Below are 15,179 nucleotides of genomic sequence, written 5' to 3'. Positions count from 1 at the left end.
ATATACCCAACGGAATGCAGATTTCCAGATAATAGCAAGGAGAGACAAGAAGGCCTTCTTAAATGAACAATGCAAAGAAATCGAGGAAAACAATAGAATGGGAAAGACTAGAGATCTCTTCAAGAAAATTGGAGATATCAAGGGAACGTTTTGTGCAAAGACGGGCATGATAAAGGACAAAGAAGGCAGGGACCTCACAGAAGCAGATGAGATTAAGAAGAGGTGCAAAGAATACACAGAAGAACTATACAGGAAAGATCTGAATGTCCCTGATAGCCATGATAGCCATGATAGTGCGGTCACTGAACTTGAGCCGGACATCCTCGAGAGTGAAGTCAAGTGGGCCTTAGGAAGCATTAGTAACAACAAAGCTAGCGGAGATGACAGTATTCCAGCTGAGCTATTTAAAATCCTCAAAGATGATGCTGTTAAAGTGCTGCACTCAATATGCCAACAAATTTGGAACACTCAACAGTGGCCACAAGACTGGAAAAGGTCAGTTTACATTCCAATTCCAAAGAAGGGCAACGCCAAAGAGTGTTCGAACTACCATACAATTGCGCTCATTTCACATGCCAGCAAGGTGATGCTCCAAATCCTACAAGCTAGGCTTCAGCAGTATGTGAACCAAGAACTACCAGAAGTACAAGCTGGGTTTCGAAGAGGCAGAGGAACTAGAGATCAAATCTCCAACATTTGCTGGATCATGAAGAAAGCAAGAGAATTCCAGAAAAACGTCTATTTCTGCTTCATTGACTACGCTAAAGCCTTTGATTGTGTGGATCACAACAAACTGTGGCAAATTCTTAAAGGGATGGGAGTATCAGACCATCTTACCTGTCTCCTGAGAAACCTGTACGAGGGTCAAGAAGCAACAGTAAGAACCGGACATGGAACAACTGATTGGTTCAAAATTGGGAAAGGAGTATGACAAGGCTGCATATTGTCGCCCTGCTTATTTAATTTATATGCAGAGTACATCATGAGAAACGCCGGGTTGGATGAATCACAGGCCGGAATTAAGATTGCCGGGAGAATTATCAGCAACCTCAGATACGCAGACGATACCACCCTAATGGCAGAAAGCGAAGAGGATCTAAACAGCCTCTTGTTGAGGGTTAAAGTGGAGAGTGCAAAAGCTGGTTTGAAACTCAACATTAAAAAAAACTAAAATCATGGCATCTGGCCCCATCACTTCCCAGCATATAGAAGGGGAAGAAATGGAAGCAGTGACAGATTTTATTTTCTTGGGCTCCAAGATCACCGCAGATGGTGACTGTAGCCATGAAATTAAAAGACGCTTGCTCCTTGGGAGGAAAGCTATGGCAAACCTAGACAGCATAGTAAGAAGCAGAGACATCACCTTGCTGACAAAGGTCCGCATAATCAAAGCTATGGTTTTCCCAGTAGCAACGTATGGCTGTGAGAGCTGGACTATATGGAAGGCTGAGCGCCGAAGAATTGATGCTTTCGAACTGTGGTGCTGGAGAAGACTCTTATGAGTCCCTTGGACTGCAAAGAGGTCAAATCAGTGAATCCTAAAGGAAATCAACCCTGGCTGCTCATTGGAAGGACAGATACTGAAGCTGAAGCTCAAATATTTTGGTCACCTACTGCAAAGAGAAAACTCCCTGGAAAAGACCCTGATGCTGGGAAAGATTGAAGGCAAAAGGAGAAGGGAACGGCAGAGGATGAGATGGCTAGATAGCATCACCGATGCAATGAATATGGACTTGAGCACACTCCGGGAGAGAGCTCAGGACAGGAAGGCCTGGCGTGCTATGGTCCATGGGGTCACGAAGAGTCGGACACGACTGAACAACTGAACAACAACAAGCAAGGGCACTTTAGAGGGGGAGAGAAGGCTGGAGTATCCTGGCCTCTCCAGTTTCCTCACCCCTCAAGCCACTAGAATGCCCCCTTTCCTCATCCTCCGTGGTCACTTTTCCAACCTCAAAGGGCAGCCAGTGCAGTTCTTTCTGCACTGGCTGCAAGGAGACAGGAGAGAGGGGTCAGATCTCCGACTCCCCCTTCCGAGGTTGTAGTGCTGTCTCCGACCTCGGAGGGGTTTTCTGAGCTGTCCTATGGTCCCTGGGACGCTCTCCCAGGGCCTATAGGATTGCTGTCTCTGGATGCCATCCTATGCATGTTTAGACAGAAAAATGTCCTACAGCTCCCAGCATTCCCCAGCCAGCCATGCTTAAAAACAAAAAACACCTCTCTTTCATATGGCAAACTCCTTATTCTTCCATCTTGAGTGTTCTTAAAATTGTGAATGCTCTCAGCATGCATTTGAAAACCTGGCTGTGTTACTAAGGAAGGTGAAAGCCAAAAGGTTGAACATAACAGTGCTGAATAATATAATTTAGCATTTGTGTCCTTCTAGGATCCAGAGCCTACTTGCTTGCAGTGCAGTTTAGTTCTTCCCTCCCTCCCTTTCTATAGCATAGAGTCTCTACATACACTTGCAGTGTAAAGTGGCATTTGTTTTATGACATGTGGCTCCCCTGCACCATATTTGCTGTCTATCTGCCCTTTAAAAACAATGGCAGTGAACGCTCATTCCTGATTTCTGCAAGATTAGTTTCCTGTATTTGCCCACATTTGGACTGTTCTTATCAAGGGGAGGTGGCTTCTAGACTTCACAGGTTCAGCCTTGCCACTCCAATGCATCAGAGTGGCTCAAGTGATCTCTCTTAGCCAGCAGATTAGTGATTATGTTAAGAACTTGGCTCAGCTTTCTCCCTTGCACAAGTTGACCTCCATCCTCCATGCCTCTAATGTACATAGATTTCACCGACCCCAGGGGTGAGGGAAGGGAGAGTTCTCTGCTTTCAAAAATCCCCAGCGTACAATGCACTGAGACACCCTAACTTAACAAAGAGCTCGAAGCAAAGTTGCATAATTTGATTTTATTCATTTTTGCTGTTTTATCACAGTAAAGGATTCTATTACGTAAGCTGCTTTGTCAGGGCTTTTGCCCTTAAAAGTGGCCTAGGAATATTCTAAATAAATAAATAAATACATACATAAATACATAAATACATTTCACAAATGCACACAGTGTGTATTTTGTTTGCTTTTCAGGGTGGTGGTGGTTGGGAGAATCTAGATTTGTTACCAGGTTGGCCCCGCCAACCAGGTAACTCTGTCACATGAGGAAGTCCCATCTGTGGATAAGGAAAACACAAGGCAGATGCCAAAACTCAGGCCAACATTAAGGAAACCTCGGTTTCTCCGCTTTTAGCAACAACAAAAAGCTTACTTTTCTGTTTCTGATTTCCCTCTGCATCAATAAAATCTGCTCGAGATATGGCCTATCACCATATCACAACTGTATCTCACCCTGCCTCCAAGAAGCACAGGGCAGCGCCAATGGGAGATTTCCCTTTTATCCCCAAAATAAACCTGCGAGGCAGGTTAGGCTAAGAGAACATGATTGGCCCAAATCACCCAGTGAGCTTCGTGGCTGAGCAGAGATGTGAACCTGAGTCTCCTCAGTTCTTGTCCAGCAATCTAACTGCTACGCTACACTGGGTCTTCACTCCAATATGGCTCATCTTTCAAATATGGCCCCGGGGACCAGACCCTGGGTAACACCGACTGCCAGATTGGGAACACGGACCCAGCCTGGCTTGGGCTCAATGGTTCTTCAGGTATCTGTTGGCATTCAAGTTCATCTCTTTGCTTCACCAGCTCCTCCAGGTGTGATACTTCTTTAGGCTTTTCCGCCGGGCAAATCGGCAGATGCTCACCATGAAAACGCAAGAGACGGCATACATGATAACGCCGCCCGCCTTGATGAACCACTTGGGCTTGGGAGACATCAACACACAGAACATCAGCCAAGCCCCAACACCAATCCTCACCCCTGCAAAAAGTACAATGAAGAGGAAATCCACCACGTCCCCTGTGAAACTGGGGTAGAGCCCTTTCTCCCGGAGAAACCAACGGGCCTGCAGGAGCGGGTTGGTGATCTCACTACCAAAGATGACGCCGTTGACTTCCGCGGCTGACTCGCCCAGTGCAATGGAGACCGTGATTCCCAGAACACTGATGGTGTGATGGGCCAGCATCAACATCCCTTCTGCCCGGAAGTAGACACACCAACCCAGGTCAAAGAGGAAATAGCCTAAGCTCATACACAGCGCATAGACCTGGAGGGTGGTGTTTGGAGACCCTGGAAGGAAAGGCAAAAATCGAGCCAACCTCTGTTCAGACCATGCGACCAGCAACAAGTAGCTTCAGTGATGCACAATGTGGGAGGCCCCAATTCCAGCCTCTGATCCAAGAACTGAGGCACACAGCTGGCAGAATCATGTGGTATGGCTCATGTGGGGGAGCAGCATGGTTTGAATGGTCTCCCCTCACACACACAAATTAAAAACAACAACAAGAAGAAGACGTCTGCCCAGAGAAAACAAGTATCAGGGGAAAGGGCTGGGTTCGGTGACATCTAGCACGCTTGCAAATTGAGAAAATGTGCACGATATGCGTATTTCTCGTAATGGTTTCTTCTCGTGGGTTGCTGAGGTATTTCCTTTTTCTTGTTATGAATGAATGTTATTGTGTATATCAGCCTTTCCCAACCTGGAGCTCCACAGGTGATTTGGACTACAACTCCCATCATGGCCAATGGTTGGGAATGCTGGGAGTTGTAGTCCAAAACATCTGGAGGGCACCAGGTTGGGAAAGGCTGATATACACCATAACATTCATTCATAACAAGAAAAACGAAATACTTCAGCAACCCCACTATTAAAACTTAACTAAAGCAGGTTGAACAGTAATATATCTATATTTTGCACACATCTAACTCCAAGAATTAAAGAAAACACCTACATTTTTCTTGAAACATATTTCTTCATTCCCTAAAACTGACTAAGGCTGCAGTCCTAAGCACAGTTAAGTAAGGGAGCAATCCTATGCATGTTTAGACAGAAAAAAGTTCTACAACTCCCAGCATTCCCCAGCCAGCATGGCTGGCTGGGGAATGCTAGGAGTTGCAGGACTTCTTTCTGTCTAAACATGCATAGGATAATGCTCTTAATTTCAGTGAAGGTGGTATTTACTTCTGAGTAACCACACTTAGGGTGCAATCCTACATACTTTTAGACAGAAAAAAGTTCTACATCTCCCAGAATTCCCTAGCCAGGTGGCTAGGGAATTATGGAGGTTGTAGTACTTTTTTCTGTTTACCAACTTCTAAGATTTCACCAAGCAGAATCTGCACATTTTCTGGCATCAATTGCTGCTAGACACGTGTCTGCTGGGGTTTTGTTTTGTATGATGGCTGAGATTCTCAGGATTTTCAACTACATGAACTGCCCAGAGAGCTTCGGCTATTGCGGGGCATAGAATGGTAATAAATAAATACTCTATGTCCAAATCCAAATTTGCATTTGTGTAGAATCATCATATCCACACATCTGCAACTCTGGACAAACCCGGAGCTTTAAGAAATAAATGGATCCAGAGAAACCTGGGAAAATGCAGGTTGCTTCTGAAAGAGTTTGAGCTCATGGTTCAACCTCATGGTTGAGGGTTCAACCTCATGGCTCAACCTGAGACGTTGAGTCATGGGAGAGAAGGAAATATGCCACTCTGTCTCATGCTGCGGCCAGGGAGATGCTCTACATCTTACAAGGCATAAAGTCCCCTTCTCTCCTACCTTGCTTTGTCCCCAGCCTTCAGCGTTGTAATGCCTCTGAACATGGGGTTTCCGGTTAGCCACTACAGCTACCAGCCACTGATAGCCCTGCCCACCTCTACAAATTTGTCTTACCCCTTTTAAGACCATCTGAGCTAGAGGCATTCACTGCAGTGGGTCCCACAAATTCACTACCTGTTGCATAAAGAAGCACTTGGTAGTACTTGAATCTAACATCAAAGCAATTACACTGGGGGACCCCAAGTTCTAATATTATGGAAGAGGGAGAAAAATGTAATGACTACCTTATGCCCCACTGATTTCACTGGGTCTACCCTAGGAATGACTAAGTCGGGATCCAACCCAATGTATATCAATATACTATTACATTAATTTAGGACGGTGTTAGTAATTCACAAATGCATACAATATCATGCATGAATTGTTTCAATATCTCAGTGCAACGTTACCTTGATCCAATATAAATTTTTTATAAATCTCTATTATGTGTTCCCCTTTCCCTCTGTTAAGGTGCAATCCTATGCATGTTTAGACAGAATACAGTACTACAGCTCCCAGCATTTCCCAGCCAGCATGGCTTGCTGGGGCATGCTGGGAATTGTAGGAGTTTTCTCTGTCTGAACATGCATAGTATGGCACAGTCATCTTTCCCCCCCTAAACTATAAAGCCCCAAATGCTGTAGCCCAGACTTCCCCAAACTGATGCCCTCCAGATGTTTTGGACTACAACTCCCAGGATTCCTGACCATTGGCCATGCTGGCTGGGGCTGACTGGAGTTGAAATCTAAAACGTCTGGAGGACACCGGGTCCAGGAAGTTTACTTTAGGATGCAGCACGCTGGGAGTTGTAGGATATTTTTTCTGTCTAAACATGCATATGATTGTGACCTTAGCCTTTTCTCAGAGGGGCCATGTTTCAGCTCCTTGATCATCTGGATTGCTCATTTCCATACCTTTCCCATTCTGAAGTATCTTCAAAATGGGGCATCTAGAACTGCACACAATATCCTAAGTGTGGCTGCACCATACATTGAAATAATGACATTGTGATACCGGCTGTTTTATTTGCAATCCCTTTCCTAGTCATGCTAGTTTTACTGCCTCTGACTTGTTTGCAGTGAGTGCGAAGCCAACATCCAGTACAAGGCAGAATGGTTATATTGTACCTGGGTAAGACATAGGCCATGGACCATCAATGAAGCAGATGTAACCAGAGAAGCAGGTCGCAAAGACCCCATGAGTCAGAGTGACCAGGCGGCAGCTCCATTCGTAGGTGCGGTGTTTGTACCAGTGGCAGGACCAGGTATAGAGGGAGAACCAGCCAAACATGCTGAAGGCCACTCGGAGAACCATGGTGGCCACCATTCTGTGATGGGATAGCGGGGGGAGGAAATAAGAGTAAGAGTTAAATCTCTCAAATTTTGCAAGCAACCACATAACCCACATGGGGGACCACTTGTCACCAATCACTTCCTCTAATAGTGAACTCAGATAGTGAAGTGCCAACAGGTATGCAGCCAGAATGGGCCCACTGAGAGATAAATGGGAGGCATCTGCCTGCTCAGAGAAACCCCAAGGTACCAAAAATCTCCACACCCCCTTAAAAAACGCACATGGCACCAACACCGACCCCCCCCCCCCAGCCCAAGAGCTGAGCATGCTCAACAGCTACGGAATGTTGAATGTCTGTTGGAAAAGTGAAGGTGGAATGGAGAACCCTGGAGGGCTGGAACCCTGAACAGGATCAAGTGAGGATATGCTGCAACATTTATAAATCTGAAACAAAATATTGCAGACCTCACTTGTAATTTCCCCATTTTAGTGCACAAGTGAGCACCGTGACAGCAAAGAAATGCACATTAACAGCTCAGATGGATTCCCCCCCCCCCCCGCTTTGCACCCTCCAATTCTAGCAACTGGCCAAGAAATCCTGGCTAAATGGCATCTCTGGACACACCAGTTCAAATCCTTGCTTAGCCTCAGAATCACCGCACAGCCTGGAGACGTCACCCTTCCCCAAGTGAGCCCCAAACCAGATCAGAAGCCATCCACCACCCAAGGTGAAATGGTTCTACCATTGAAGCAACATATAGCAAGTGCTGGTAAAATAGCTCAGGTTATATATTTTACTTCAGACCTGATTGCTGAGATTTGGGGGATGCCACCTTTTAAAAAAGCAGCAGCAGCAGCAGCAGCACCCAACAGAGCAGAAGGGGAGGAAAAGGACAGAAGTCAAATTAATAACCGCACACCTTCTTTCTCTTTGCAAAACTTGGGAAGCGGCGCTTGATTTCTGCTTTTTGTTGCTTTAATTGCTTACTTAATTGGCGCCTTGAGGGCCATTTTTTGGTAGAAATTCAGGGTATAAATCAAGTAAAGAAATGCTTGATCTTAGTCGGATCTGTTATGCACCTGTACCTGGGATGCTTTTTAGAGAAAGGTTGTTAGAAATGGATACTCCCTCCCTCTCTCTCTGCCTTCGAGTGGAGCAGACCATCGGTCCATGGAGATCAGGACTGTCTACTCCCTGTCGGTAGCTCCCCCTGGTCCCTGGCAGAAAAGGGTCTTTCTCCCCACAACCTACTGCCGGGATCCTTTCAACTGGAGATGCTGAGGATCGAACCTGGGACCCTTTTTTCATTTCCAGCCAGGAGAGCGCGGGAGGGCGGGAAAGAGCGAGGGGGACGAGGAGACCTTGCGGGCGAGCCTGGCGAAGCGGGCGGCAGAGGGAGGAGAAGCAGGACGGGAGCGCGAGGCGGTCAGAGCGCACTTGCCACGGCCCTCGACGGCGAGACCCGCCCGCCCGAAGCGCGGAGGCTGCAGCCGGGCGCCCCCTGCCCGGGGTCGCGTCCTTTCCCTGAACTCCGGACCTGGGGGGAAGTTGTGGCTCGCTCGGCACGTGCGTGGAGCCGCTTCTCCCGCGTGCTCGTCGAAAGCGGCTGAACCCGGCTGCTGGCCCTGGAAAGACGATCCGGGGCTGAGGCCCGCCGGGCTCCCCGCTCCCCGCTCGGGCCTCGCCCGAATCCGCGCCCGCCCACCGCCCCACACCGCGGCCACCTCCCCAGCTCCGCCCCTCCCTCGGGCGCGGCTCTTTGGGGAGCCCCGTGCGCGCTTGGAGACGTTACGTGACCCAGAGCGCCGACCGAGCCGACGCGCCACAGCCAGCCCCCCCCCCCCCCGGCTCCTCTCGCCGAGGAAGATCGCCGAGCTCCAGGCGGCGGCGATGGCAGCGGGAGGGCGGGGAGGAGGAACCCGGCTTAGGGTCACCTGCTGGTGGGGAGGACGGATCGCAGCAGCGCCAGGGCGAGCGCCTTGGCAACCGGAGACGGGGGACAAGGGGCAGCGAGAGGACGTGATGGTGATGATCTTCCCTCCGCCCCCCCCCCCCCCGTAACAGGCAAGGGAAGAAAGGAGAAGGAAAGATTCCCCCCCCCCTCCGGTCTGGAATAAGAAAAATGACGGCAGGGGCCGGGGTGGGGCCGGACACTCCTGCGACTGCAGGGTGAAAGCAGCGCATTTGTGGAAGGAGCTGAGCGCCAGGATTTCTGATCGATACACATGGCGCGTGGGAAAGCGTAAGGGGATCGATAAAGAGGCGCCTCCCTTCATCTTTACAGCTCTTCCTGGAAGTACAACTGCTCAGTTTAGAACGGGGGGGCGGGCACGGTTGCAGCCTGGAGGTGACAGAGGAGGCGACAATGTGACCGTCCTCAAAAGATTTCAGCCACCGCACGAGGGACTTTATAGTCACGGGATGTCGGAAAAATCTGCAACAGATTCAAACGTATTTGGATTGCTATGAATCCGACCTGTGGCTGTTCCCGGAGTCTCATGGATTCCCCAGACTTGTGGACGAGTTTTGTTTTGTTTTTAAACTTTGGGGGGATTTGGGCAAATCTGCACTTGCACTAATGGTCGTTAGCACAAAGCGCGCATTAGCATTAATGTGCAGTAGCACTAATGTGCACTTGCACGAGTGGAACAAAATTTTCGTACATCTGTAAAAAAAAATCTGATTCTGTCAATGAGCTGATGACAGATTGAAAGACGCCTAACAGTCAGCAAAACAGAGAGAGCAGATTTAACAACATCCATACATCCCTCCCCTTCATGGATCACTGCCTTGTTGTGGCGAAGGGGCTTGCGTAACTCAGTGAAGCCATAAGCAATGCCGTGCAGGGCCACCCAAGACGGACAGGTCATGGCAGAGAGTTCTGACAAAATGTGGTCCACTGGAGAAGGAAATGGCAACCCACTCCAGTATTCTTGCCAAGAAAACCCCATGGAACGTATCACAAGGCTAAAAGATATGACGCCGGAAGATGAGCCCCTCAGGTCGGAAGGTGTCCAATATGCTACTGGGGAAGAGCAGAGGGTATTTCCAAGTAGCGCCAGAAAGAGTGAAGCGGCTGGGCCAAACCCGAAAGGACACTCAGCTGTGGATGTGTCTGGTGGTGAAAAGAAAATCCGATGCTGTAAAGAACAATATTGTTTAGGAACCTGGAATGTCAGATCAATGAATCAAGGTAAGCTGGAGGTGGTCAAACATGAGATGGCAAGATTGAACATCGACATCTTGGGAATGAGCGAACTAAAATGGACAGGCATGGGCGAATTTAATTCAGGTGACCATCATATCTACTATTGTGGGCAAGAATCCCTTAGAAGAAATGGAGTAGCACTCATAGTCAACAAAAGGGTGGGAAAAGCAGTACTGGGGTACAATCTTAAAAATGATAGAATGATCTCAGTACGAATCCAAGGCAAACCATTCAACATCACAGTAATTCAAGTCTATGCCCCAACCACTGAGGCTGAAGAAGCTGAGGTTGATCGGTTCTATGAAGACCTACAACACCTTCTAGAACTAACACCAAAAAAAGATGTCCTCTTCATCATAGGGGATTGGAATGCTAAAGTAGGAAGTCAAGAAATCACCGGGATAACAGGCAGGCATGGCCTTGGTGTACAAAATGAAGCAGGACAAAAGCTAATAGAGTTTTGCCAAGAGAACATGCTGATCATAGCAAACACTCTTTTCCAACAGCACAAGAGGCGACTCTACACATGGATGTCACCAGATGGTCAATATCGAAATCAGATTGATTATGTCCTTTGCAGCCAAAGATGGAGAAGCTCCATACAGTCAGTCAAAACAAGACCTGGAGCTGACTGTGGCTCAGATCATGAGCTGCTTCTTGCAAAATTTCGGCTTAAATTGAAGAACGTCGGGAAAACCACTAAACCATTCAGGTATGACCTAAATCATATCCCTGATGAATATACAGTGGAGGTGAGGAATAGATTTCAGGGATTAGACCTGATAGACAGAGTGCCTGAGGAACTATGGACGGAGGTCCGTAACATTGTTCAGGAGGCAGCAACGAAATCCATCCCAAAGAAAAAGAAATGCAAGAAAGCCAAGTGGCTGTCTGATGAGGCTTTACAAGTAGCTGAGGAAAGAAGGGAAGCGAAAAGCAAGGGAGAAAGGGGAAGATATACCCAACTGAATGCAGAGTTCCAGAGAATAGCAAGGAGAGACAAGAAGGCCTTCTTAAATGAACAATGCAAAGAAATCGAAGAAAACAATAGAATGGGAAAGACTAGAGATCTCTTCAAGAAAATTGGAGATCTCAAGGGAACGTTTTGTGCAAAGACGGGCATGATAAAGGACAAAGAAGGCAGGGACCTCACAGAAGCAGATGAGATTCAGAAGAGGTGGCAAGAATACACAGAAGAACTATACAGGAAAGATCTGAATGTCCCTGATAGCCATGATAGTGCGGTCACTGAACTTGAGCCGGACATCCTCGAGAGTGAAGTCAAGTGGGCCTTAGGAAGCATTAGTAACAACAAAGCTAGCGGAGATGACAGTATTCCAGCCAAGCTATTTAAAATCCTAAAAGATGATGCTGTTAAAGTGCTGAATTCAATATGCCAACAAATCTGGAACACTCAACAGTGGCCACAAGACTGGAAAAGGTCAGTTTACATTCCATTTCCAAAGAAGGGCAACGCCAAAGAGTGTTCAAACTACCGCACAATTGCGCTCATTTCACATGCCAGCAAGGTGATGCTCAAAATCCTACAAGCTAGGCTTCAGCAGTATGCGAACCGAGAACTACCGGAAGTACAAGATCATGGCATCTGGCCCCATCACTTCCTGGCATATAGAAAGGGAAGAAATGGGAGCAGTGACAGATTTTACTTTCTTGGGCTCCAAGATCACTGCAGACGGTGACTGTAGCCATGAAATTAAAAGACGCTTGCTCCTTCGGAGGAAAGCTATGGCAAACCTAGACAGCATAGTAAGAAGCAGAGACATCACCTTGCCGACAAAGGTCTGTCTAATCAAAGCTATGGTTTTCCCAGTAGTAATGTATGGCTGTGAGAGCTGGACTATAAGGAAGGCTGAGTGCCGAAGAATTGATGCTTTCGAACTGTGGTGCTGGAGAAGACTCTTACGAGTCCCCTGGACTGCAAGGAGGTCAAATCAGTCCATCCTAAAGGAAATCAACCCTGAGTGCTCATTGGAAGGACAGATACTGAAGCTGAAGCTGAAATATTTTGGCCACCTAATGCGAAGAGAAAACTCTCTGGAAAAGACCCTGATGCTGGGAAAGACTGAAGGCAAAAGGAGAAGGGGACGGCAGAGGATGAGATGGCTAGATAGCATCACGGATGCAATGAATATGAACTTGAGCACGCTCCGGGAGAGAGCGCAGGACAGGAAGGCCTGGCGTGCTATGGTCCATGAGGTCACGAAGAGTCGGACATGACTGAACGACTCAACAACAACAACAACAACATACATCCCTACTTTATATGTCAAGGAATGCTTCCCACAGACGGCTGGGGCCTCCTCTGGCGGTGCCTTTGACTCATGCTAAAACATCACATTACTGCGGGAGTTTGTGTGTGCATTGGAGCTATATTTTCACACACACACCCATAGGACATTCAGTCAAGGTTAGCTAATGGTGCAACGCAGCCCCAGCAACTCTCTTCCTGAGGGTATGAAGCCCAAGAGAAAGCAGTTGCATCAAGGGCTATGATTGCTCCAGCCTGCCATCTCAGCCCTACAGCTCACTTTTGCAGCAGTTTGCCACTGGTATGTAGGATGGTGTTCCCAGCTGAACTTGATGCACACCTCATGTGAGCTCAGTCAGTCAGTCACCACTTCTTCATTGGTGTAGACACAGCTCAGGATGGGATGGGGTCCAAGGATTTTGTCAAGTTGCCCACTTTTCATTTAGGTGGCCCTGGGCCAGCGCTGTTCCCAAGGGATGTAGCTGACCAGTTTTCCTAGCAATTCCTAGCAACAGCTACGCACGTGGCTTGGCTTACTTGCTTAAGTCACCTGGAACGATTCATTCTGCAGGTGCCTTCTGTTCTGGGCTTGTTGCTGTTGTTCACTCGTTGAGTTGTGTCCAACTCTTTGTGACCCCATGGACCATAGCACACCAGGCCTTCCTGTCCTCTGCACTCTCCCGGAGTGTGCTCAAGTTCATGTTCATTGCATCAGTGATGCTATCTAGCCATCTCATCCTCTGCCGTCCCCTTCTCCTTTTGCCTTCAATCTTTCCCAGCATCAGGGTCTTTTCCAGTGACTGTACTCTTCGCATTAGGTGGCCAAAATATTTGAGCTTCAGTATCTGTCCTTCCAATGAGCACTCAGGGTTGATTTCCTTTAGGATGGACTGATTTGACCTCCTTGCAGTCCAGGGGACTCATAAGAGTCTTCTCCACCACCACAGTTCGAAAGCATCAATTCTTCAGCGCTCAGCCTTCCTTATAGTCCAGCTCTCACAGCCATACAGTTGGTATCTAAGTCTCGGCACTCGTGTTACTTACTATATGATTTAATTTGATTTAAAACATGTTAGCCTGCTCTGTAGCCCCAAAGGCTCCCAGAGCAGCTTACAAATATCAGCCATAAAGCCATTTAGAATGACTTGAAATGCTCAAGTTTACAGTTTAAAAGACATGACACACAAGGAAAAAGGGATGAGGAGAGAGGAGGAAAAATGCGGAGCCATGCACTATTTCTTAAAGTTGCAGTTCTTATAAGGAGCTGGGATGGAAAGGCAGTCGGATGGAAAGGCTGCCACTAGGCGGCAGTTGGCCTCATGTGTGTGCATTCTCCATTCTGATCCCTGGCAACTTGGATTGGGCACCACAACATGCTGGGGCAATGGCAATTGTAGGGGAAGAGCAGAGGCTCGGGGCTGAAGAACAGAGACCATCATTGCTCAGTGGAAGAGCACATGGTTTGCGTGCAGAAGGTCCCAGATGCAATCCCTGACATCTCCAGCTACAGGTGCCAGGTAATACGTGGCGATGGCAAAGATCTTTTCTGCCTGAGTCCCTGGACAACTGCCAACACTCAGCACAGACAGTATTGGGCTAGACCAGCCTTCCCCAAGCTGGGGACCTCCAGATGTGTTGAACTACAACTCCCATAATCCCCAGACAGTCTGGCCAATGATGATGAGAGGCCCCCAGCTTGGGGAAGGCTGGGCTAGATAGTGAAATAGCCTGACCTGGTATGATGTTGCTAACCATGTTCCTGTCCACCCCACAACTACCTATTTAGGAATCAGGTGTTCAGGCTGATTGGAGAAGGAAGGACCCTGGTAGATGGATGACCAAAGCAGGCAGTTACAGTAAACAGCATTTTGGTTCCTTTAACCTCTGGTGTTCTAAGCATGTGGCCCGTTGCATTAAAAGGCCAGTTTCTCATATAACTTTATATGGCGGGGGTGGGGGAGGGAGGTGTAAAGCAGCATGACAGCAAAGCAACAAGGAAGGTCTGGATCCACCATGGATGCAATCAGTCTTAAGTTAAAATATATAAGAAAGGATGCAATCTCACGCATGTTTTGACAGAAACGTGCATACGATTGCACCCAAAGATAGATAGATTAACAACAGAGTAATTTCAAAACTGCTTTCGAACTGTGGTGCTGGAGACTCTTACGAGTCCCCTGGACTGCAAGAAGGTCAAATCAGTCAATCCTAAAGGAAATCAACCCTGAGTGCTCATTGGAAGGACAGATACTGAAGCTGAAGCTCAAATATTTTGGCCACCTAATGCGAAGAGAAAACTCCCTGGAAAAGACCCTGATGCTGGGAAAGACTGAAGGCAAAAGGAGAAGGGGATGGCAGAGGATGAGATGGCTAGATAGCATCACGGATGCAATGAATATGAACTTGAGCACGCTCCGGGAGAGAGCGCAGGGCAGGAAGGCCTGGCGTGCTATGGTCCATGGGGTCACGAAGAGTTGGACACAACTGAACAACAACAAATTTCAAAACATATTTAGAGCTAAATGTTTTGGGTTCCACCTTCATCAGTTGCTGTGATGTTAAATGGCTAAGGGTGCAATCCTATGCATGTTTAGACAGAGAAAAGGCCTACAACTCCTTCTGTAGGCCTTTTCTCTGTCTAAACATGCATAGGATTGTGCCCTAAGTGTGGCAAATTGGAATGCTGGGAGATGATAAT

The 15,179-nt window shown here is 47.7% G+C and overlaps 1 protein-coding gene across 2 annotated transcripts; it reads right to left on the bottom strand.

The window, feature by feature from the left end:
* Positions 1-2,894: 2,894 nt before the first annotated feature.
* LOC146340445 (TLC domain-containing protein 5-like) lies at positions 2,895-8,856 on the bottom strand. Of its 2 annotated transcripts, none has more exons than XM_084807212.1 (3): positions 8,295-8,856; positions 6,838-7,037; positions 2,895-4,180 (listed from the first exon to the last, which is right to left on the bottom strand). In XM_084807212.1, exons 2-3 carry the CDS (start codon positions 7,034-7,036, stop codon positions 3,690-3,692), a joined length of 690 nt encoding a protein of 229 aa, XP_084663338.1. In that variant the 5' UTR covers position 7,037; positions 8,295-8,856; the 3' UTR covers positions 2,895-3,689. The 2 variants fall into 2 exon arrangements, with proteins under 2 accessions (XP_084663338.1, XP_084663339.1); XM_084807213.1 differs by having other exon boundaries at positions 8,442-8,843.
* Positions 8,857-15,179: the final 6,323 nt, after the last annotated feature.

The sequence above is a fragment of the Heloderma suspectum genome, chromosome 6 (genome assembly GCF_057233095.1).
Source record: "Heloderma suspectum isolate Gila_16-S chromosome 6, 16-S_ref, whole genome shotgun sequence".
Classification (NCBI taxonomy): domain Eukaryota; kingdom Metazoa; phylum Chordata; class Lepidosauria; order Squamata; family Helodermatidae; genus Heloderma; species Heloderma suspectum.
This window is presented reverse-complemented; position numbering and strand designations above follow the sequence as displayed.